The following is a 24,347-nucleotide window of genomic DNA, read 5'->3' on the forward strand; positions in this document are numbered from 1 at the left end:
CTCTGCCCCTGGCCTATAGGCTAAGTTGCTTTGGCCCATAACCTCAAAGGATGCCCTATCTCCCACTAAAATCAATGTGCATTAGGTGCCCAAATAGCTCTGAGGACCAAGGCCTTCGGCTCTGTACAATGAGGAGAATGATGCTTACCTCTTGGGAGAGCACTTTGAGATCTCTGGATAACGGCTAGGCATTATTAGTCAGCAGCCACAACCAAAAATGCGCACTTCTTCCCAGCCTGTCTTCAACAGCTCATATTTTGGTCCAGGCTGATTGGGACCCGTGGGCCCAGCTGAGTGCCTGCTGGCAACATGTCCCTGAACTAAACCAATCAGGGTCTGCTGCACCTACTGCTGTCAGGCTCAGGACCCCTATTAAAGGCAAGACAGGCTGCTGAGAGGGAGACAGGATCCTGCAGACTAGTAGCCATGGCTAGGAGCTTTGCACACATGGAAAGTGATCTGTTTATGGAAGAAGCCATCAACAGGGGGTTACTCCAGTAACACTGGTCATGGATTTGTAAAGCAGGGGACTACATTTCCCATCAGCCCCCGCCCCACTGTACTCCTGCCCCTGGCCGGGTAAGGGGGAAGATCCTGAGCCGGGAGGTGGCTGGGCTCTGGTTTGGGTGCGAGCGCTGCAGGGCAGCAGGGAGTTGGAGAGAAGCCCTGGAAATGGGGGAACTGTGCACAGAGACACTGTGACTGCTGGATGCTCCAGCTGGGGCAGGTCTGTGTGGGACTTCTGGGGGAGCAGTCACAGTTGGGCACAGAATCAGTGCAGAGGGGCCCCAATGACAGACACTAACTGAGCCTGGCTTGGGAACCCTCAAAGGCTTATTTGCTGGAACAGTCCCCAGGTAGTAGCCCTGCAGAGCCCTGCTCTTGACTGGACTGCCCCAGGTATCCAGGCAGGAACTGCTATTGCTCACTTAGCCTCTGCCCCTAGTGTGTGTGTGGCATTGCCCTTTCCCACCAGCCCCAGTAAAAACCTCTCCCTGAGCCATGTGTCTGAGTGGTCACTGGGACCCAACAGGGCTAGCGCGGAAGGGCCTATCTGCTGCAGGACCTCCAGTCGTTGCCTCTGAGACGTGGTACGCTGAGCACGCTACTGGGACCCCAGTGCATGGGGTACCGAGTAACCCCAGTAATGACACTTGGTTGGACAATCTGACACTCACAGTATTTCAGTGCCCTCCCCAAGGCAATATGTAAAACTCAGTACGCTACCCACTGAGTTACCATGGGGCACAACAGGAAAAGAGGTGTCGTGGCTGTTGCAGCGATTTGAACATGGCCAGTCTTCCAACCAGAACAGAGGTCTCCCAATGGTACGTCAGTGCTTATCAGCTGTGACATCTGAGAATCCACTCTAGAACTGCTGGACTGTAAGGATAATGCTGCTTTCTTCCATACCTGGTTCCCACTCCCACCCTCCTGGCCCCCGGCCCCTCCTTTACCTCTTGTCTGCGAGGTCTGTCTTGTTGCCCACTAACATAATGATGACATCACCTCCTCTTTCTGTCCTGACATCATCAATCCATTTGGATGTCTGCTGGAAGGAGTTGAGATCTGTGAGTGAGGAGACAAAATAGTACAGGTGGCTATGAGAAAGAGAATGATTTTTGCCAATTGTGTGATCTGCTGTGGTAACTCAGCTGACTTTCATTGAGCTACTCCCGGTTTTACACTGGTGTCACTGAGAAGAGAATTGGATTCTGGGACACTTTGGACAAGTCAGGTAATATCCCTGGTGTCTCAGTTTATCTCAGGGTCTGATCACACTTGACAGGGATGTTCTGAGGTTTAAAAATGCACTGCACCTTGTGGTGTTTACAGAAAGGCACTAAGTGCAAAGCATTCATAACAGTGTCATTCAGTATTGTTTACAGTGGTGTTGCAGCTGTCTTGGTCCCAGGATATTAGAGACAAGGTGGGTGAGGTTCAGTAAAAAAGATAGATTCATAGAATCATAGAATGTTAGGGTTGGAAGATACCTCAGGAGGTCATCTAGTTCAATCCCCTGTTCAAAGCAGGACCAACACCAACTAAAACATCCCAGCCAAGGCTTTGTCAAGCCGGGCCTTAAAAACCTCTAAGAATGGAGATTTCACCACCTTCCTAGGTAACCCGTTCCACTGCTTCACCACTCTCCTAGTGAAATAATGTTTCCTAATATCCAACCTAGACCTCCCCCACTGCAACTTAAGACCATTGCTCCTTGTTCTGTCATCTGCCACCATTGAGAACAGCTGAGCTCCATCCTCTTTGGAACCCCCTTTCAGGTAGTTGAAGGCTGCTATCAAATCCCCCTCACTCTTCTCTTCTGCAGACTAAATAATCCCAGTTCCCTCAGCCTGTCCTCATAAGTCATGTGCCCCAGCTCCCTAATCATTTTCCTTGCCCTCCGCTGGACTTTCTCCCATTTGTCCACATCCCTTCTGTAGTGGGGGGACCAAAACTGGACACAATACTTCAGGTGTGGCCTCACCAGTGCCAAAGAGAGGGGAATAATCACTTCCTTTGATCTGCTGGCAATGGTCCTACTAATACAGCCCAATATGCTGTTGGCTTTCTTGGCAACAAGGGCATATTGCTGACTCATATCCAGCTTCTCATCCACTGTAATCTCCAGGTCCTTTTCTGCAGAACTGCTGCTTAGCCAGTCAGTCCCCAGCCTGTAGCGGTGCATGGGATTCTTCCATCCTAAGTGCAGGACTCTGCACTTGTCCTTGTTGAATGTCATCAGATTTCTTTTGGCCAAATCCTCCAATTTGTCTAGGTTACTCTGGACTCTATCCCTACCCTCCAGTGTATCTACCTCTCCTCCCATCTTAGTGTCATCTGCAAACTTGATGAGGGTGCAATTCATCCCATCATCCAGATCATTAATAAAGATGTGGAACAAAATTGGCCCCAGGACCGACCCCTGGGGCACTCCACTAGATATCGGCTGCCAACTTGACATCAAGTCATTGATCACCACCCGTTGAGCCTGACAATCTAGCCAGCTTTCTATCCAGATTACTTCACTCACCTTGTCTCACTGCGTATTGTCCTTTAGGTTACACTACAGGCAGGCATGGAGCTGTACAGTGCCTCGTGGGTTGGTATGTGAAGGGAGAAGGAAAGAAATCAGGGAAAAGAGAACACCAAATGAGTAGCCTGTGCAACAGCAAAGACGGTGCTTACAGGGACAGAGCCAGTTAAGCGTCCAGGTGAGCCCTTCCAGAGGAAATACTGGAGAAGGACAGAAGAGATGAACAGAAAGATAATTAGACTTGGGAGTCATCAACGAAGAGGTGCCTGACAAACCTATGGGAGCATGAGAGATCAGCAGGGGCTAAAGTAAGGAGCATTCGCATTGCCCCTTTCTCCTTGGCTAATGCAAGGGGAGAACCCCCTGGTCCAACCCATGTTACCCTTTACAGGGCACTAAAGGGAGACCACAGAGGGGGAGAGCTTGAGGGCACATAGGAAGAGCAGCATAGTTGAAGCCCACCAAAGAGAGGCTGATGGAGATGTCGGAAGAGTGAGAGAAGAATTGGAGGTGACAGAAAGGTGATGGAGAGTGAGGACAATGGGCTTGGTTCTCCACTCCCCTGTGCAGAGTGTGACATGCCACCCCTGGTGTGAGTGCATGGGAGCATTTCACACCCAGTTGCACAGGGGACAGGTCTGCACAAGGGGCAAGACGGGGAGGCGAGAGGGAGGAGCCAAGAGAAGGACATTAACAGCGCTGGTGGCAGGAATCTATGGTGGGAAGAGGCTGATGGCAGTAGGCCAGGGCGAGCTGGGGGGAAGGGGTCATGGAGATTGGAACAGATCCCTTGTTCAAGGAGTCTGCGGAAGGAGGAATGGGGCTGAGAGTGGAAACAAAGGCACGTGTGAATGCCAGACAGTCCCTGAGTAGAGGGAGGGTGCAGGAGAAAGGGCATGGGGAGGGGTATGAGGTAGAAGGTCAAACGGTGAAGGAAAAGGAGGAAAAGGAGTCATCGGCGGCTGCTGTCACTTTTGTCCATAACTTCCCACCTGCGTACTAAGCTCCACATGTCACCATCACTCTGGCTCCACGCACCAGTTCTACCCAACTCCTGCCGGGAAGGCACCCGACCCACCTCTTGTATCTACAACAGCCAAGAGGTTCACTTCACTGAGGATGACACATTCTCTCATGAATGTAGCTTCACTGGGGACTGTTTCTCCAGCCGGTAACTCAGCTCAACACACAAAGGGCCAGGCCCAGTCTCTGTTCTGGAGCTCTGTCGAGAACCCGCCACCCATCAGAGAGAGCATGCAGAGAGGAAGCACGACAACTGAAACAGGGACTTGGGGTAAAGTCCTGTCCTGAGGAGTCTTTTAGCGACACATTGTGAATGAGCAATACATCCCCAGATCAGCTCCGTAACCCTGGCACTCTCCTGCTGCAGTCACCGCCCTGCCCCCCTTGTCACTTCTCTGTCACTTTGCATTTCCATTTCTGTTAGAAGCAGCCACGACAGAAACCCCACGCCCGTGCCACCAATGAGAGCTGAATACGAAGCAGAAAGAAAGGTCAGCGTGCCAAGGCCTGGCCTTGCCTTCGAGATTCACAGCAGCGGAAAGGCACTGGATCTCATTTTCAACCTGTGTAGCAGCAGAGCAACCTGCAGTGCTTGTTCAGCATGGAGACTGCCTTCTTGCTGGACAGGGCTGACTTGTATGGGCATCTCTCATCACCAGTGTACACAGGACAGGCCTGGTTCTGAATTCTTGTCCTTGCTTCACAGCTGCTGCATTGGTGAAGAGCTAGCTGAGAATCCCCAGGAGAGGGCAATCTGCATAAATTTGAATTCATGTACACATATTTGCATGCCAGCGTTGCCTGTTTGTCCCAGTCAGCCGTTTCATGTATTCATTCCAGACACTCCAACCTGCATTCATTCCACACCTCCTCACCCCTCCCACTCTGGTCTTTGCAATCACACACATTCAGTGTGTGCAAACTCTCAAGATGCAACTCGCCCCCAGTTCTTTCTGCACTCACCCAGGTTTACTGCCTGCACCCTCATCCATTGCTCATGCACCTAGATGGACCTACCCAGGCTGTGGGTTTCCACATTCTTCTAGAATGTTTTTGGGGGTGGCAGGACACACCTGGTCTCCTAGGAAATCTCCTCCGATTGGCTGCATTGCCCAGGCCTGCTGAATCTGAAAATTGGGCCTGGCCATTTTTAGGGTTTCATACAGGACTCTCTCTTCAGGAAAGCCTTCTCCTGAGAACCGAGCTGTCGAACGGGCTGGCTGGCTGCCCTAGGAAAGGAACTGCTGGGACTGAATTCCTGTAAGCAAGCAGCTTTGGCTTGTGAAGATGGGAGCTTTGTTGCTCTTCCTCAAGGGAGCCATGCGCTTCCCCTTTCACATAGCATCACCCTCTCCTTGGAGAGGCTATAGGGATGGGACCCTAAGAGCAGGTCATTTTAGAACTATAGAGTTAGAAATAATATGCACCAGGGGCCTGATTCTCTACTGCCATGTATTCTCATTCACGCCTGAGCAAACTGGGTGCTGAGTGCAATCCATCAGCATGGGAGAGGTCTGACTGGTGCAGCACAGGGGGCGAAGATGTGTCACTTCCATTCTGACTGTGGCTCTGCTGAGGCCAATGGAGTTACCCCAGGCATGAATTTGGTTCTCTGTGGTAGCATCCTATCTGATATAACTGTCCCACTGCTTACTGCTGGGATGTTGTGTAGCTGCCCATGTTCCACAAGTGTATGAACACAAAGAACACAAATATTCTAGGTCCACCAATGACTATTAGCCAGGATGGGCAGGGATGGTATCCCTAGCCTCTGTTTGCCAGAAGCTGGGAATGGGTGACAGGGAATGGATCACTTGATGATTGCCTGTTCTGTTCATTCCCTCTGGGGCACCTGGCATTGGTCACTGTCGGAAGACAGATACTGGGCTAGATGGACCATTGGTCTGACCTAGTATGGCCATTCTTACGTTCTTATCTAAAAGTGGCTCTTCTGAGATAGCAAATCTCTAACAGAATTTTACAAAAATAAACACGCAGCTAGCTACGAAGAGTACAAGCATTCTTCTCACCAACATCTTGTATGATTCAATACGTGAGCTATATCACACGATGGGCTAGTTCCTCAGTGGACATCAATCAACATAGAGCTATTGACTTCAATGGAGCTGCAGCGATTCACACCCACTGAGGATCTGTCCTAGCATTTCTGTCCAAGAAATAAATCCTAGACATCCTCGTCCAGCATCTGATGACATGACAGACCAACTCTCTTTCCCATGAAATCACCTGCCCTTGGATGGATGCAGAGATTTACAAATCAATCACTTCTGAGGCATCCTCTTCCTAGTTATGGAATGGACACTGAGAAAGGTGGACTGCGGCTGGTCAGCCCTACATGCAGTGCCACTCTCCATGAAGATAGGATCTAGCTCCCTGCCTACAGGTCCACCCATCTGAGCAGCGCACATGGTCCCTTTCCTATGATGATTCTTCCTTCAGGAGTAAGCATGCAAAGTCCTTTGTAGCTCCTAAGCTTGTTTGCACTACTTACACTAGATTGTACCAGTTACAGATGTGCTTCAGTGCTGCTGCTGACCATGTGAAGGACTCTTGAGTACATCTCAGCCCCGCACACAACTGAGCAGAAACTGGAAACTCTTTCTGAGACAGCAAATGGGTGGGGTGAACTCAGGCATCAAAGAATAGTTCAGAATGGAGTATATTTGTCTCTAGCATCATGAGGATGCTGGTGCTTGGCAGTGAGAATAAAGGCACAGTCTCTGCCCTGGGGAGCCTCCATTCGAGGTGGTGTTGATTAGTGATCATGCTGAGGGAAAAAGCATCATTTAAACTTTTGAAGTCAAATCATAATAAGGAAAAGTGTAAGGAGCATCAATTCTGGCAAATAAAATGTAAAAATGTAACAAGGCAAGGCAAGAAGGAATTTGAGAAGCAACTTGCTAAAGATGCAAAAAGTAACAGGCAGTGGGGGCACCACCACGCAAGGAAGACAAGGCCTTTGCACAGAAGATAAATTAATTCTTTGCATTTGTCTTCACTGCAGACGATGTGAGGGAGATTCCCACATCAGAGCTATTCTTTTTGGACTACAGAGCTGAAGTATTGTCCCAGACATTCATCAGCATAAGAGGTTTTAGAACAGACTGATAAACTAAACAGTAATGAGTTGTCAGGACCAGATGGTATTCGCCCAAGAGTTCTGAAGGAACTCAGATATGAAATTCAGAACTACTAACTGTCGTATGTAACCTATCACTTATATCAGCTTCTGTATCAGATGACTGGAAGGTGACTAATGTAAAGCCGAGTTTTGAAAAGGGCTCCGTAGGAGATTCTCGCAATTACAGGAGAGTGAGTCTGACTTCAGTACCAGTCAAATTGGTAGAAACTCTAGTAAAGAACAAAATCATCACACACACAGAGAAACACAATTTGTTAGGGAAGAGTCAACACGGCTTTTGTAAAGGGAAATCATGCCTCCCCAATCTATTAGAATTCTTTCAGGGAGTCAACAAGCATGTGGAGAAGGGTGATCCAGTCAATATAGTATACTTGGGCTTTCAGAAAGCCTTTGACAAGGTCCCTCACCAAAGGCTTCTAAGGAAACTAAGTAGCCATGGGATAAGAGGGAAGGTCCTCTCATGGGTCAGTAACTGGTTAAAATACAGGAAACAATGGGTAGGAATAAATGGTCAATTTTCACAATGGAGAGAGGTGAACAAGAGGGTTCCCCAAGGATCTTTCTTTGGACCTGTGCTGTTCAACCTATTCATTAATGATCTGGAAAAGGGGGTGAAGTAGCAAAGTTTGCATATGATACAAAATTATTCCAAGACAAGTCAAAAGCAGACTGTGAGGTGTTACAGAGGGATCTCACAAAACGGGGTGACTGGGCAACAAAATGGCCAAAGAAATTCAGCACAGATAAGTGCAAAATTATGCACATTGGAAAACAATCCCTCTATATGTATACAATGATGGGTTCTAAATTAGCTGTTATCACCCAAGAAAGATCTTAGAATCATTGTGGATAGTTCTCTGAAAACTTCCATTTAGTGCACAGCAGTGGTCAAAAAAGCTTACAGTATGTTAGGAATTATTAGGAAAGAGATGGAAAATAAGACTGAAAATAGCATAAGGTCACTATATAAAGTCATGGTGAGCACACATCTTGAATTCTGTGTCCAGTTCTGATCGCCCCATCTCAAAAAGAACACAGTGGAACTGGGAAAGGTTCAGAGAAGGACAACAAAGATGAACAGAGATATAGAACAGCTTCCATACAAGGAGAGACAAAAAAGATTAGAGATGTTCAGCTTAGAAAAGAGACAACTAAACCAGAATATGGTACAAGTCTATAAAATGCCAAACAGTGGGGGAAAAGTGAATACAGAAGTGTTATTTACTCTTTCCCACAATACAAAAATCAGGGATTATCAATTAAATTAATTCAAACAAGAGAAAGTACTTTTTCACACAACATACAGTCAACCTGTGGAACTCATTGCCATGGGATGTTGTGAAGGCCAAAAGTATAACTGGGTTCAAAAAAGAATTGAATAAGTTCATGAAGGACAGGTCCACTGTAAGGAGGCGTCCTGGCTCCCCGCCGCGCCTGAGGGGGACGAGCCAGAGCAGGCACCTCAGTGGGCGGAGTCAGCACAGCCTGTCCCCGCCCCCCGGAAGTCAAGGGGCGGGACAGGAAGTATAAAAGCCCGGCCCCAGCACTCAGTTGGGTGCAGGCTGCTGGAGAGGACAGATGCTGGTGCCTGAGCTCCCGCTGGGCCGGACCTGCCCCGCGCCCACTACCCGGAGGAGCGCTGCCCGGACCTGCCCCGCGCCCACTACCCGGAGGAGCGCTGCCCGGACCTGCCCCGCGCCCACTACCCAGAGGAACGCTGGCCGGACCTGCCCCGCGCCCACTACCCAGAGGAGCGCTGGCTGGACTTGCCTCAGACCCGGTACCGGGAGGAACGTCGGCCTGACCTGCCGTGTGCCCGATACCCCGAGGAGTGGCCTGAGCTTCCCCACGACCGGTACCCGGAGGAGCCCATGGTCTGGGACCCACCAGACTACGCCGGCAAGAACCAGGTACCCAGAGAGGGGGAGGTTGGAAGTAGCCCGGGGGTAGCCGACCCTGGTTTGGCTCTGGAAGAGCCCGAACCCATGTCAGTGTGTTGCGGCCAGGATCCCCACTGACCGCAGCGGGTCTTGACCGCTGCTAGGGCCCCGGGCTGGAACGCAGTGGAGTGGGAGGGCCTGCGTTCCCCCTGCCACCTGTAACCGGGTGGCAGACTCCCCCTCTTCCCGCCTATTGCCACTGCTCTGCCCTGACCCAAAGGGCCAGAGCCAATTAGACTTGTGTTTGGTGCCCCGCCCGAACCAAGGGCTGGGCCCCATTGACTTTGCCACTGCTCTGCCCTGACCCAGAGGGCCAGAGCCAATTAGACTTGTGTTTGGTGCCCCGCCCGAACCAAGGGCTGGGCCCCATTGACTTTGCCACTGCTCTGCCCTGACCCAAAGGGCCAGAGCTAATTAGACTTGTGTTTGGTGCCCCGCTCGAACCAAGGGCTGGGCCCCGTTGACTTTGCCACTGCGCTGCCCTGACCCAGAGGGTCAGAGCTACACTAGACTTGCGTTTGGTGCCCCGCCCGAGCCAAGGGCCCGGGCTGATACTGTGTTTGCTCAGCCCCTGCTAGGGGCCTGAGCCTGAACTATTACTGCCTGGCCTGTCCAAGGGCCTGGGCTGATACTGTGTTTGCTCAGCCCCGCTAGAGGCCTGAGCCTGAACTATTGCTGCCCGCCCTGTCCAAGGGCCGGGGCTTATTGATTTTGAGAGCCCCGACCCCGGCTAGAGGGCCGGGGCTCTACCCTGTTTACAGACCCTGTACTCCGCTCAACACCTGCCGAGGGCTAAGCCTACCTGGACTGCAGCGCGTAAGGAGGCGCCCTGGCTCCCCGCCGCGCCTGAGGGGGATGAGCCCCGACACAACCGGCTTACATCCACCAATGGCTATTAGCCAGGATGGTCAGGGATGTAACCCCATGCTTGACTGCCAGCAGCCAGGAGTGGAAGGCGGGGTGGATTGTTCCATAACTACCCTGTTCTGTACACTCCTTCTGAAGCTCTGCTATGGGCCATTGCTGGAGATAGGATACTAGGCAAGATGGATCATGGTCTGACCCAGTGTGGCAGCTCTTATGAGTCCAGTTCCACTTCACAGTGCCCCTTGGTTCCTTTTCCTGTACCTACTATCTCCCTTGTTCTGTGTTACGTCTGTGGTATAAATACACAGTTCCAGACTCATTAACCAATTGTTTAATTAAGTGTAACAAAAGCACTGAATCAAGCCAGTTCCATAGCCTGCCTAATGCTCTGCCCTGCATGAGACCTATGGGAGTCAGCCAAGTTCTGCTGCATAGCCAGCGGGGACGGGCACTCCTGGCCACTGGGCTTGGAACAAGGAATATCCTTGGGTCACCTTCAAGTACAGTCTGTCCCCCAACCAGTGTTCACGAGCTCTGGAGAGGGGAGTAGCCAGTGCTGTTCACTATGAGAACATGCCCTCTGATTCACTATACACTACACTCACTACGCACTGACATAGGGACTCTGTGGGGGGAAGATGAGGGTCCTCCTGTGTCTAAACCAGTAAAACCTTGTGTTCGTACAGTGCCTAGCTCCAAGGCAATAGAAATAGCAGTAAAGAAGAGTGGTTACACGAGATCCCTGGGGATGAATTCTCTACTTCCTCATGCAGGCCTGCACCCCTCTGCCAAGCACTCCCACTACAGCTCCGGTTGCACTTTTCAGCCACTTTACACTGATGGGCCAAGACACCCCCAGCTGGACTCTGAGAGCCTTTGGGACCAGCTCCCAGACCCGCAGTGCTAAGGGCTGCAAAGCTGCCCTAACAGGTCATCCCTGATTGGCGTAGCAGCCCCCTGGAGCCTGTCATAAGAGGCACAATTTAGAGCACCTCAGGAACCAGGGGAATGCAAAGCTGATGATCAGCCACATTCGCCATCCATCACCCCCTCAGGTCCTGTGCTGAGCAGAGCTTGGCCATATCTGAACTGTAAGAGACCTGTATCTGAGGTTCTAGATAACTTTGATTTCCCTCTCATCTGCACTTGCCCCTCCCCACCGCACAGCATTTTTTGCAGTACATCATGCTTTGGAGCCGATTGCAGCTTACTGCCCTGCATTTCTGCCTTCCTAAATGGCAGCCCACATCCGTGCTGGGTAGCAGCGGAGTACCATCTGCCATTCCAGCACCAAGCATGGGCACATGGACATTGGGACGGAAAGCACGACTCACTTGTGATGTCATAGACAACCACGGCCACTGTGGAGTCACGAATGTAGCTGGGGATCAGGCTTCGGAACCTCTCCTGGCCCGCCGTGTCCCAGAGCTGCAATCGGACCTGCCAGGGTGGGGCAGATGAGAGACAAACAATTAGCAGGAGAAACAAGAAGAAAGGAGGATTTGGATGGTGAAGGCGGAAGGGAAGAACAAAAGAGGTGGTTAGGGTGGAGTTTTCTAAAGAGCCCAAGGGAGATAGGTGCCAATGAGACACAGACTGCTAACTTCCATAGGTTGCGTTGAAACTCCCAGCCTCAGAACACTTTTGCGACTCTCTTCATCTATCTTTAACATTCCCTTTGCGTTCCATTTGGAAATACTGCAGTCCTCATTTCCTGTCCTAATCTGTTGGGAGGTGTTGCTGGGTGCTGTTAGGTGGCTGCCATGTTCCATCCCAGAAGGAACTACATTTCAAGTGTGGGCGAAGTCCAAACTTCGTTAAGTTGTTTGAAGCAATGAAAGGGCATGGTATAGAAATAGGAGCCACTACAAGAGTGTGAATAGAGGCATAAGGGATTTTTCGATTTGCTGGCAATTTTGGGGAAAAAATTAGTTTCAAGCTGACCCGAAAATGAATTTTTCAAAATTTTGGCAAATCGAAAAGTTAAAAAAAAATGTTTGTTATGGGTTGAACAAAATGCCAAGCATTCTTTAAAACATTTTAAAAATAAAACATTGAAGGACGTTTCATAAAAAAATCAAATTGTTTCATTTCAAAACATTCTAACCAAAATGTTTGGTCTTTTTCAGGTTTTTGGGCTGGGGGAGGGTTTTGACACAAACGATTTGGCATAAATGACTCTGCAAAATGTTTGAGTGTCTCCAAATCTGCATTTTTTTCCAGTTGAAAATTTTTCATCCAGCTCTCCTCAGCTGGCGAAGCAGTGAGAGGGAGTCCAGGACTGAAGGAACATGGAGATGGAATAACTATACATGTTTCAGTACTAGACTGACAACCCTGGTGAGTGTTCTCCTTTTCCCCACAGAGCTGTTACAGCCCAGGCAGTTGCAGCGGTAAGCCTCCCCACACTATCCCTGCTGCGTGCCTCAAACCTGCTTGGGAAGGACCTGCCCTAGGGCTCAAAGAGGAGTTCGCTCTCCCTGCCTATGAAGTTTGTTGCCCAAGCAGCAAAGGCCATATCTACACAGCCTGCGGCAGCAAACCTCCCAGCCCGAGTCGACAGATTCAGGCTTGTCCTAAAAATGGTGGTGTGGACACAGCAGCTTGGGCCAGACCTTGGGCTCAGAGCTGAGGCAGAGGTTAGCCCAAGCTCCAGCCTGAGCCACAACCTCAAAGTGCTGTCTCCACAGCTAGGTTAAGCAAGGTAACATGAGGCTTGCAGACCTGAGGACTGGGAGGCTTGCTGTCATGGCTGTGTAGACATAGTCAAAGAGGTCAACTAGTGCCGGTCATGAGGGTGGTTTGGAGAATATGAACATCGGTCACTGGGAACTGGAGTGAAGCCACCAGCTCTGGTCACCCAGGCCAAATGGATCACGGCCAACCTGGGATGGATTTCTACTGGTGTACAAAAGGCTCCATAGCCAATTAATAATCTAATAACTAACCTAGACTGAGACTTCCAAAAGAATTTAAGGGAGTTAGGCACCACATTCCCCACCGAACATCAACTCCCTCAGGCCCCATTGAAAATTCCAGCCCCTGTCTCCTATGGAACAACTCCTCTGACTAAAGGAAAATGTGGCTGTAGGGGGAATCCCAGGTCACAACTGGCATCCAATTGTCGAGAAGTGAGATGGAAGTTGAACACATAAAGGCTGATTCTCCTTGGCCAGGGGTGGAGTCCACTGGTGAAAGGATGCATATGAAAACCTGAACCCGAAAGAGAGGTGCAAACTGGGAATTAAGTGTGTGTACTGAGTTGCCTATCACCCCTGGAAAACTGATTTCAAATCTTAGATCACTAGAAGACATGAGTTTGGTGGGCCCTAGCCTAGACCCTATTTGTTCAGCTCCCCTACCCTCACCATCTAATGATTCTCAGTCCTTGCTCCAGCCTAGTATTACAGGCCAGGACCTTGGTGCAGTGGCAGAGCTGTGTTAGGGGGAACTTGTTCAGTGCCAACTTGAATTCTAATGACTCAGTGCTGTGAGGTTAGTGCCTCAGGTTTATCAGCACTGTCTACCCATATCATTGCAAAGGCCTAAGACTATGATGTTTTTAAAGAATTGTGGGAGCTGAATTGTCTTCACCCTCCAACTCTTGGGTCGGAGACAAATTCCCTTTGAAGGAATGTAGCCATGCCTTCCTGTAGTCACTCCTCCACTCTGCCTGCGGCTGAGCAGTGGATTTCATCAGAATGACTGGAGTGCTGTTTGAAATAGAACTGGCCCATTAAACCCAAGACAGATGTCTCTGAGTGCATTAACACTGTGACAGTAGTGAGAGGCTGTTTATGGATGAAGCTGTAGCATCTCTGTCATTATATTTCACTTCCATTTTTCTCATTCCCTTCTACAAAATTTCCCCCCCAAATCAATAAATCAAAAACTTGAAACAGATTTCCTTCTAGAGTCATTTTCTGTAAGATCTGTGAGCTGGCAGGAATACAGGGGATGGCTGGCCAGTGGGGATAACCTCTTGCCCTTGTCCAGCAAAACTGAGGAGCCAGGACATTTCTTCCCACCTCCTCAGGGCTCAACTGTGCCTTGAAAGCATTGATCTGCACTAGGAGCAGACAGTCCCACCCCACAGGTTGCACAGGGAGGCACTGCACATGCCCCTCACCGGCACAACCGTTCCCCTTCCCCAGCCCATTTGGAGTGAGTTGTGGTGCTAGTTACATGTGGTCATTGCTCTCCAGTGGCAGAAAGGCCTGCATGGGAGTTAGAAGAGAGAGTGGCCTACGTGGCTATGGACTGCCCAATCTGGTCTTAAAGTACTGGATGGGTGGGTGTGGAGGTGCATCACCCCAAGGGGAGGGTCAAGGGGGAATGGAGACCCAATCTCTCTCAGCGCTTCCAGGAATGAGCACACTGCCCCATGCCCCTGCCCAGAGCAGCCAGCCAGCATGGAAGAGAGAAAGCAGGGCCATCTAATCACCTCTCCCCTCCCCCTGTGTAGCAATTTGTACCCCTGCCACCTCATGGAGGGAGCTGTCCTTGCTCCCCCCTATATGAGGACTGTGATTGTTCCAAGCACTTTCATAGGGTGTGATGTGTGTATATGTGTGGGGTGAGAACCCTGTCCACACAAGGTCAGGACTTCCATGGGGTGCAGGGGAGCAGAAGGGCGGTGGAGATGGGGGTCTCTAGGCTCTATGTGCAGGGCTGGGACAGAGTTGGCTGTTGTGTCAAAGTTCCCTCCTTTGGGGTGTTTGGTGTAAGTGAGTCAATTGACTAGACTCCTTCAGGGCTTTGGTACTTTGAGGTCAGTCCTTGGTGGAAATGTTCAACCTTCACCCCAGCCCAACTGTCCCTCTCTGCTCAAGGGAGGCAACAACTGTCATTCTGGTATGCAGCCATCCTTGCACCCCACTACCAGCGAGGTGACTTCTGAAAGTGGGGAGGAGAAGGTCAGCAGTGAAGCCACATGGGGAAGTTACTGTGCATGGAGGCAGGGGAAGGGGATTTTAGTCCTCTTAAATATCCAAACTGTGGGTGAAGCCATCTGTGAAAGTCAAATATTGGCAGCATGAAGAGAAAGAGAGGGGCCTAGCTGGGGTATTTGCCAGGGTAGGTTTGGACAGCATAGAAGGGATTATAGCTAGTGGCTCCCTCTTCCACAGGGTCTGCACAGAACTTCTTTTGGCATGATCAGCGGTTCAGCAGCAACTGCCACTTACTGTCCGATCTTCCAAGTACATGGTTTTTGATAAGAAGTCGATTCCGATTGTAGCCTGTAAGAGAGGGAGACAGGAAATGAGAGAACATAAGAATGGTCATACTGTTAGACCAAAAGTCCATCTAGCCCAGTATCCTGTCTTCCAACAGTGGCCAATGCCAGGTGCCCCAGAGGGAATGAACAGACCAGGTAATCATCAAGTGATCCATCCTGTTGCCCATTCCCAGCTTCTGGTAAACAGAGGCTAGGAACACCATCCCTGTCCCTCCTGGCTAATAGCCATTGATGGACCTATCTTCCATGAAGGTATCCAGTTCTTTTTTTTAACCCTATTATAGTCTTGGCCTTCACAACATCCTCTGGCAAGGAATTCCACAGGTTGACTGTGTGTTGTGTGAAAAAATACTTCCTTTGGTTTGTTTTCAACTTGCTGCCTATTAATTTCATTTGGTGACCCCTAGTTCTTGTGTTATGAGAAGCAATAAATAACACTTCCTTATTTACTTTCTTCACACCAGTCATGAATTCATAGACCTCTATCATATCCTCCCTTAGACATCTCTTTTCCAGGCTGAAAAGTCCCAGTCATATGGAAGCTATTCCATACCTTTAATCATTTTTGTTGCCCTTTTCTGAACCTTTTCCAATTCCAATACATCTTTTTTTTGAGACGGGGCAACACATCTGCATGCAATATTCAAGATGTGGGTATGCCGTGGATTTATATAGAGGCAATGTGATATTTTCAGTCTTATTATCTATCCCTTTCTTAATGAGTCCCAACATTCTATTCACTTTTTTTGACTGCTGCTGCACATTGAGTGGCTGTTTTCAGAGAACTATCCACAATGACTCCAAGATCTCTTTCTTGAGTGGTAACCGCTAATTTAGACACCATTATTTTATATTTACAGTTGGGATTAAATTTTTCAGTGTGCATTACTCTGCATTTACCAATATTGAATTTCATCTGCCATTTTGTTGCCCAGTCACCTAGTTTTGTGAGATCACTTTATAAGTCTTCACAGTCTACTTTGTACTTAACTATCTTAAGTAGTTTTGTATCATCTGCAAATTTTGCCACCTCACTGTTTACCCCTTTTTCCAGATCATTTATGAACATGTTTAACAAGACTGGTCATATTGGGCTGCATTAGTGGGAGCATTGTCAGCAGATTGAGGGAAATGATTACTCCCCTCTATTTGGCACTGGTGAGGCCACATCTGTAATACTGTGTCCAGTTTTGGCCCCCCCCTCTACAGAAAAGATGCGGACAAATTGAAGAGAATGCAGCGGAGGGCAAGAAAAATGATCAGGGGGCTGGGGCACATGACTTACGAGGAGAGGCTGAGGGAACTGGGCTTGTTTAGTCTGCAGAAGAGAAGAGTGAGGGGGGATTTGATAGCAGCCTTCAACTACCTGAAGGGGGGTTCCAAAGAGAATGGAGCTCAGCTTTTTCTCTGTGGTGGCATACGACAGAACAAGGAACAATTATCTCAAGTTGCAGTGGGGGAGGTCTAGGTTGGATAGTAGGAAACACGATTTCACTAGGAGGGTGGTGAAGCACTGGAATGGGTTACCTAGGGAGGTGGTAGAATCTCCTTCCTTAGAGGTTTTTAAGGTCAGGCTTGACAAAAGCCCTAGCTGGGATGTTTAGTTAGTGTTGGTCCTGCTTTTGAGCAGGGGGCTGGACTAGTTGACCTCCTGAGGTCTCTTCCAACCCTAATCTTCTATGAGTCTATGGCCCTAGTACAGACCCCTGGCTCACCACTGTTTACCTCTCTTACCAATTCTGAAAACTGATCATTTATTTCTACTCTTTGTTTTCTATCTTTTGTCCAGTTACCAATTCATGAGAGGGCCTTTCCTCTTATCCATAACAGCTTACTTTGCTTAACAGCCTTTGGTGAGGGACCTTGTCAAAGACTTTCTGAAAAACTAAGTGCACTATATCCACTGGATCCCCATTGTCCACATGCTTGTTGACCCCACCTCAAAGAATTCCAGTAGATTGATGAGGCATGGTTTCCCTTTATAAAAACCATGTTGACTCTTCCCCAAGAAATTATGTTCATCTATGTATCTGACAGTTTTGTTCTTTACTATAGTTTCAATTACTTCGCCCAATACTGAAGTCAGGCTTACTGGCCTGTAATTCCTGGAGTCACCTCTGGAGCCCTTTTTAAAAATTAGTGTCACATTAGCTATCCTACAGTCATTTGGTACAGATGATGATTTAAATGATAGCTTACAAACTACAGTTAGTAGTTCTGCAATTTCACATTTGAGTTCCTTCAGAACTCTTGGGTGAATACCATCTACTCTTGGTGATTTATTACTGTTTAGTTTATCAGTTGGTTCCAAAACCTCCTCTAATGATACCTCAGACTGGGACAGTTCCTCAGATTTATCACTTAAAAAGAATGGCTCAGGTTTGGGAATCTCTCTCACATCTTCAGCTGTGAAGACCAATTCATTTATTTTCTCTGCAATGGCCTTATCATCCTTGAGAGCTCCTTTAACATCTCAATCGTCCAGTGGCCTCATTGGCTGTTTAGCAAGCTTCCTGCTTCTGATGTACGTTAAAAAAATTTTTTTTTTGCTATCACTTTTTGAGTCTTTGGCTAGCTGTTCCTCAAATTCTTTTTTGGCCTTCCTAATTATATTTTGACACTTCATTTGCCAGTGTTTATGCTCCTTTCTAGTTCCCTCATTAGGATTTAACTTTCACTTTTGGCACTGTACCTTTTAATTTCTGTTTAATTAACTTCCTCATTTTTGTGTAGTCCCCCTTTCTGAAATTAAATGCTATGGCGTTGGGCTGCTGTGATGTTTCCCCTCTCACAGGGATATTAAATGTAATTATATTATGGTGACTATTACGAAGCGGTCCAGCTATATTCACCTCTTGGACCTAATCCTGTGCTCCACTTAGGACTAATTCAAGAATTACCTATCCTTTTGTGGGTTCCAGGACTAGCTGCTCCAAGAAGCAATCATTTAGCGTGTCAAGAACTTTATCTCTGCATCCCGTCCTGAGGTGACAGGTATCCAGTCAATATGGGGATAGTTGAAATCCCTCAGTATTATTGAGCTTTTTATTTTTATAGCCTCTCTAATTTCCCCGAGCATTTCACAGTCACTATCACCATCCTGGTCAGGTGATTGGTAATATATCCCTACTGCTATATTCTTATTCTTAGAGCATGTAATTACTATCCACAGAGATTCTATGGAACAGTTTGGTTCATTTAAGATTTTTACTTCATTCGATTCTATACTTTCTTTCACATATAGTGGCACTCCCCCACCAGCATGACCAGTTCTATCCTTCCAATATATTTTGTACTCTGGTATTTACTGTATCCCATTGATTATCCTCATTCCACCAAGTTTCTGTAATGCCTATTATATCAATATCCTAATTTAATACAAGGCACCCTAGTTCACCCATCTCATTATTTAGACTTCTAGCATTTGTATATAAGCACTTTTTAGCTGTCTGTCATTATATGATGTAATTGAATGGGACTCTTTCATTTGACTCTTTCTCATCAGAGGCGCATCAAAGGTCACTATGGGGCAAAGTAGTTGAAGCACCTACGAGAGGGGATGCCATTCTAGACTTGGTGTTGGTGAGCAGTGAGGACCTCGTAGAAGAAATGGTGGTAGGGGACAACCTTGGTTCGAGTGATCATGAGCTGATTCAGTTCAAACTAGATGGAAGGATAAACAAATGTAGATCTGCGATTAGGGTTTTTGACTTCTCGAGGGCTAATTTTAAAGAGTTAAGGAAATTAGTTAGGGAAGTGGATTGGACGGAGGAATTAGTGGATTTAAATGTGGAGGAGGCCTGGAATTACTTTAAGTCACAGCTGCGGAGACTGTCGGAAGCCTGCATCCCGAGAAAGGGGAAAAGAACCATGGGCAGGAGTTGCAGGCCAAACTGGATGAGCAAGCAACTCAGAGAGGGGATTAGACAAAAGCAGAAAGCTTACAGGGAGTGGAAGGAAGGCAGGATCAGTAAAGAAAGCTACCTTGCTGAGGTCAGAACATGTAGGGATAAAGTGAGGAAGGCTAAAAGCCGCATTGAACTGGAACTTGCAAAGGGAATCAAAACCAATAGTAAAAGGTTCTACAGCCACATAAATAAGAAGAAAACAAAGAAAGAAGAAGTGGGGCCGCTATACACTGAGGATGGAATGGAGGTTAAGGATAACCTAGGCATGGCCCAACATCTAAACAAGTACTTTGCCTCGGTTTTTAATAAGACTAGTGAGGAACCTTGCGATGATGGAGGGATGTTAAACGGGAATGTGGATATGGAAGTGGATATTACTGCAACTGAGGTAGAGGCCGTACTTGAACAGCTTGATGGGTCGAAGTCGGAGGGCCCGGACAATCTCCACCCGAGGATATTAAAGGAACTGGCGCGTGAAATTGCGAGCCCGTTAGCGAGAATTTTTAAGCGATCGATAATCTCGGGTGTTGTGCCGTATGACTGGAGGATTGCTAATGTAGTTCCTATTTTTAAGAAAGGGAAAAAGAGTGATCCGGGTAATTATAGGCCTGTTAGCTTGACGTCTGTAGTATGTAAGGTCTTGGAAAAAATTTTAAGGGAGAAAGTAGTTAAGGACATAGAGGTCAATGGTAATTGGGACGAACTGCAACATGGATTTACTAAAGGTAGATCGTGCCAAACCAATCTGATCTCCTTCTTTGAGAAGGTGACGGATTACTTAGATAAAGGAAATGCGGTAGATATAATTTACCTAGATTTCAGTAAGGCGTTCGACACGGTTCCGCACGGGGAGCTGTTAGTTAAATTGGAAAAGCTGGGAGTGAATATGAAAGTTGTAAGGTGGATAAGGAACTGGTTAAAGGGGAGACTCCAGAGGGTCGTATTGAAAGGTGAACTGTCGGACTGGAAGGAGGTCACCAGTGGAGTCCCTCAAGGATCGGTCTTGGGACCGATCTTATTTAACCTTTTTATTACTGACCTTGGCACAAAGAGCGGGAATGTGCTAATAAAGTTCGCGGATGACACGAAGCTGGGGGGTATTGCTAACATGGAGAAGGACAGGGATACTATTCAAGAAGATCTGAACCACCTTGTAAACTGGAGTAATAGAAATAGGATGAAATACAATAGTGAAAAGTGCAAGGTCATGCATTTAGGAATTAATAATAAGAATTTTGGATATACGTTGGGGGCGCATCAGTTGGAAGCGACGGAGGAAGAGAAGGACCTTGGGGTACTGGTTGATAGCAGGATGACTATGAGTCGCCAATGTGATACGGCTGTTAAAAAAGCAAATGCGATTTTGGGATGCATCAGGCGGGGTATTTCCTGCAAGGATAAGGAGGTGTTAGTACCGTTGTATACGGCGTTGGTGAGACCCCATCTGGAATACTGTGTGCAGTTCTGGTGTCCCATGTTCAAGAAGGATGAATTCAAACTGGAACAGGTTCAGAGACGGGCTACGAGGATGATCCGAGGAATGGAAAAACTGCCTTATGAAAGGAGACTCAAAGAGCTTGGCTTGTTTAGCCTGGCCAAAAGAAGGCTGAGGGGGGATATGCTCGCCCTATATAAATATATCAAGGGGGTTAACGTTAGGGAGGGAGAGGAATTATTTAAGTTTAGTACTAATGTAGCCACGAGGACGAATGGGTATAAACTGGATATTAGGAAGTTTAGACTTGAAATTAGACGAAGGTTTCTGACCATTAGGGGAGTGAAGTTCTGGAATAGCCTTCCGAGGGAAGTAGTAGGGGCAAAAGATTTTCCTGGCTTTAAGACAAAGCTTGATAAGTATATGGAGGGGATGTTATGATAGGATCGTTAATTTGGGCAATTGATCTTGAATTACCACCAGACAGGTCTGCTCAATGGTCTGCAGGGAGATGTTGCATGCGATGGGTACTGAGTTGCTGCGGAGAACTCCTTCTTGGTGCTGGCTGGTGACTCTTGCCCACATGCTCAGGGTTTAGCTGATCGCCATATTTGGGGTCGGGAAGGAATTTTCCTCCAGAGCGGATTGGCAGGTGCCCTGGAGGTTTTTCGCCTTCCCCTGCAGCGTGGGGCACGGGTCGCTTGCTGGTGGTGTCTCTGCAGCTTGAGGTCTTCAAACCATTTTTGAGGATTTCAATAACTCGGTCCTGGGATAGGGGTTGTATAAAATTGGATGGGTGGGGTTCTGTGGCCTGCCTTGTGCAGGAGGTCAGACTAGATGATCAGATTGGTCCCTTCTGACCTATGAGTCTATGAGTCTATAAAGTAAAACTGTCCAAACTTTAAATTACAGTATGTGCAGCAAAAGGGACTCTTGCATCAAGTCTTGCTTGAGCTAAGCAGTAAGTATTCAGCAACCCTCCCAATTCCCCCACTTCTTTGCTATTTGCCTCCTTTCCCATGCCTAGCCAATGAACTGCAGAGTAAAGCTAGCTGGGAAAGCTTTCCTGTCCTACCAAAGTTTTGAGATTTCAATTTTTTTTGCCATTTCAAATCAAGAGAAAAAGGTGAAACCCTGAAAATTTTCACAAATTGAAAAGCTGATTTTTTTTTTCTGTTTGGGACAATTAAAATGTTATGTTTACACTTTTATCAGTTTTAATTTTCCTCTGCTTAATTTTCAAAACAAAAATTCATTTTGAAAACAGATTTTTTTCATCAATTTTAAAACCTTTAAAAAAGATTCTGAATCAAGAAATTCACTGAAAAAGACCCTTCCCCTATGAAGTTATGTTTTTGATGAACTGGCATTTTCTGACGAAAAAATATTTAGTTGAAAAATTTCCAACCAACTCTACTGCAGGGCCATAGTGATAGAACTGTATAGGTTGCAAACTCGGTCCTGCTTCCAGAATGGGTGTCTTTACATGTCACAGCATGGGAAAACAACAATTCCTGGGACATTACGGAGTGATGGAGTTGTCAGGAGGGTGTATCAAAACATCTAGGCTCCAAACCTGCTATTGATAAAGGGTGGGCAAACTGGTGTGCCTGACAGGTACCTCACTGAAGTCATTGAATTAAAGATAGGTTGCAAAATCAAAGAGCCTAAATTAGGCAAGGGATGTCTAAAATGGGTATGTAGGTGTGTAAATACAGGGTTACGTTCACAATTGTAGGCCCCCACATTTGAAAATCTGGCCCTCGGTGAATGGCACCAAATAAAAGTGGCCCCTTTTGTGAAGAACTCACACTGTGAAGGCACAAAAGGACACAGTTCTATACAGAAAACACCCACATGGCAGCATTGCATACATACAGTAGATGGTGAAGGGCGAACAGACAAACTTCCTCTAATTCACCGTTGTGAACTGCACTCTATATCTGGCTGAGTAAATGACACAAGACTGAATCTAAATCCTGATCACAGAAAGCTCTTTCCCAGTTAAAATACAAACCATTTGACAATAGCCAGTTCCAATTAGTCTCCTGACCCTGTCTCCCAGGTCTGGGCCCACTTCCTTTGACACAAAAGCCTTCCCAATACAACTGTACAAGTGCTGGTGTTGGATTGAAAATGTTCCCATGTGTATAGTGCGTGGATGACGGCAAAGCAGGGGCACCAGAACAGAGGTAAGGAGTAGAGAAGAGGGAGCGGGGGACAGGGTCTTCAAGGGAAGAGGAAGCTCAGGAGTGGAGCCTCGGGTGAAGGGTAGGATGACCAGGTGTCCGGTTTTTGACCGGAACACCCAGTCAAAGAGGGACCCTGGTGACTTCGATCAGCACCACCATGGTGCTAAGGCAGGCTAGTCCCTACCTATCCTGGCTGGCACCACACTGTGCCCCGGAAGCGGCCAGCAGGTTCAGCTTCTAGACAGTGGGGCCACAGTGCTCTGTGTGCTGCCTCCACCCAGAGCACCAGCTCAGCACTCCCATTGGCTGGGAACCGGCCAATGGGAGCTGAGGGGGAGGTAGTGCCCGTGGGCAAGAGTGGTGCATGAAGCCTCCTGGCCCCCCGCCTAGGACTCGGACCTGCTGGCCGCTTCCAGGGTGCACGCAGCATGGTGCGAGGACAGCCAGGCAGCCTGCCTTAGCACCCCTGCTGTGCCACGGACTGGGAGCCGACAGAGATAAGCCCCTGTTCCAACACCGACCCCAATCTCCTGCCCCAGCCCCAAGCTCCCGCCCCCGAAACCCAGAGCACCCTCCTGCATCCCAAAACTCTCATCCCTGCCCCATCCCAGTGCCCACATCCCCAGCCCAGAGCCCTCAACCCCTCCCACATCCCAACCCCTGTCCCAGCCCAGAGTCCCTCCCAAACCTTGATCCCCTCATCCCTGGCCCCACCCCAGAGCCAGCACCCCAGCCCAGGGCCCTCATCCTTTCCTGCATCCCAAACCCTTCATCCCTGGCCCCACTCCAGTGCCTGCACCCCCAGCCCAAAGCTGTCAACTCCTCCCACACTGCAACCCCCTGCCCCAGCCCAGAGCCCCCTCCCATATCCTGAGCCCTTCATTTCTGGCCCCACCCCAGAGCTCGCACCCTCAGTTACAGCCCTCACCCCTCCTGCACTCCAACCACCGCCCCCAGCCCAGCGGAAGTGGGTGAGGGCGGGGAAGAGTGAGCCACCGAGGGAGAAAAAATGTAGTGACTGGGGGGGCAGGGCCAGGGTGTTCACTTTTGTGTGACTAGGTAGTTGGCAATCCTAGTGAAGGGTTGCTGTGAGGGCAGGGCCTCGGGGGCGAAACTGGACAGGAAGAGGCAAGGTGCAGGTGAAGCAGGCGCAGGAAGAGGTGGAATGGGGGCGGAGTGGGGGTAGGAAGAGGTGGAGTGAGGGCAGGGCCTGAGGATGAGGGGCGTTGAGCACTCCCGAGGAAAGGAGGAAACTGGTGCCTGTGATTCTGAGCCCCTTGATTGCTCCTCCTCCCCTTTAAACGCTTGACAGGGGGTGAAGTGGGATTTAAGAGATAAAAGCAATGGAGACAGTCAAGAGATTAGCTGGATATATGACCAGCTGCCCCTCCCCACCCCTAGGAGGCAAGTAACCTAGTTTCAATGCTCTGAAGCTCAGAGACACTTAAATATACATCATTTAAGCACTGCTGCTGACTTGAGAACAAAGGGGATGGGGTGGAGAGGCAGGGACCGGGATGAGGAGAGCTGGACAAAGCAATTA

General features: G+C 48.4%; 1 protein-coding gene across 1 annotated transcript in view; it reads right to left on the minus strand.

The window, feature by feature from the left end:
* RAB6B (RAB6B, member RAS oncogene family) overlaps positions 1-24,347 on the minus strand; it is a 147,268-nt gene that overhangs the window by 35,534 nt on the left and 87,387 nt on the right. The window contains 3 exon segments of the mRNA XM_050965662.1: positions 1,458-1,569; positions 11,365-11,470; positions 15,217-15,270. Coding sequence (XP_050821619.1) covers positions 1,458-1,569; positions 11,365-11,470; positions 15,217-15,270 — 272 coding nt within the window.

Source organism: Gopherus flavomarginatus, chromosome 8 (genome assembly GCF_025201925.1).
Source record: "Gopherus flavomarginatus isolate rGopFla2 chromosome 8, rGopFla2.mat.asm, whole genome shotgun sequence".
Classification (NCBI taxonomy): domain Eukaryota; kingdom Metazoa; phylum Chordata; order Testudines; family Testudinidae; genus Gopherus; species Gopherus flavomarginatus.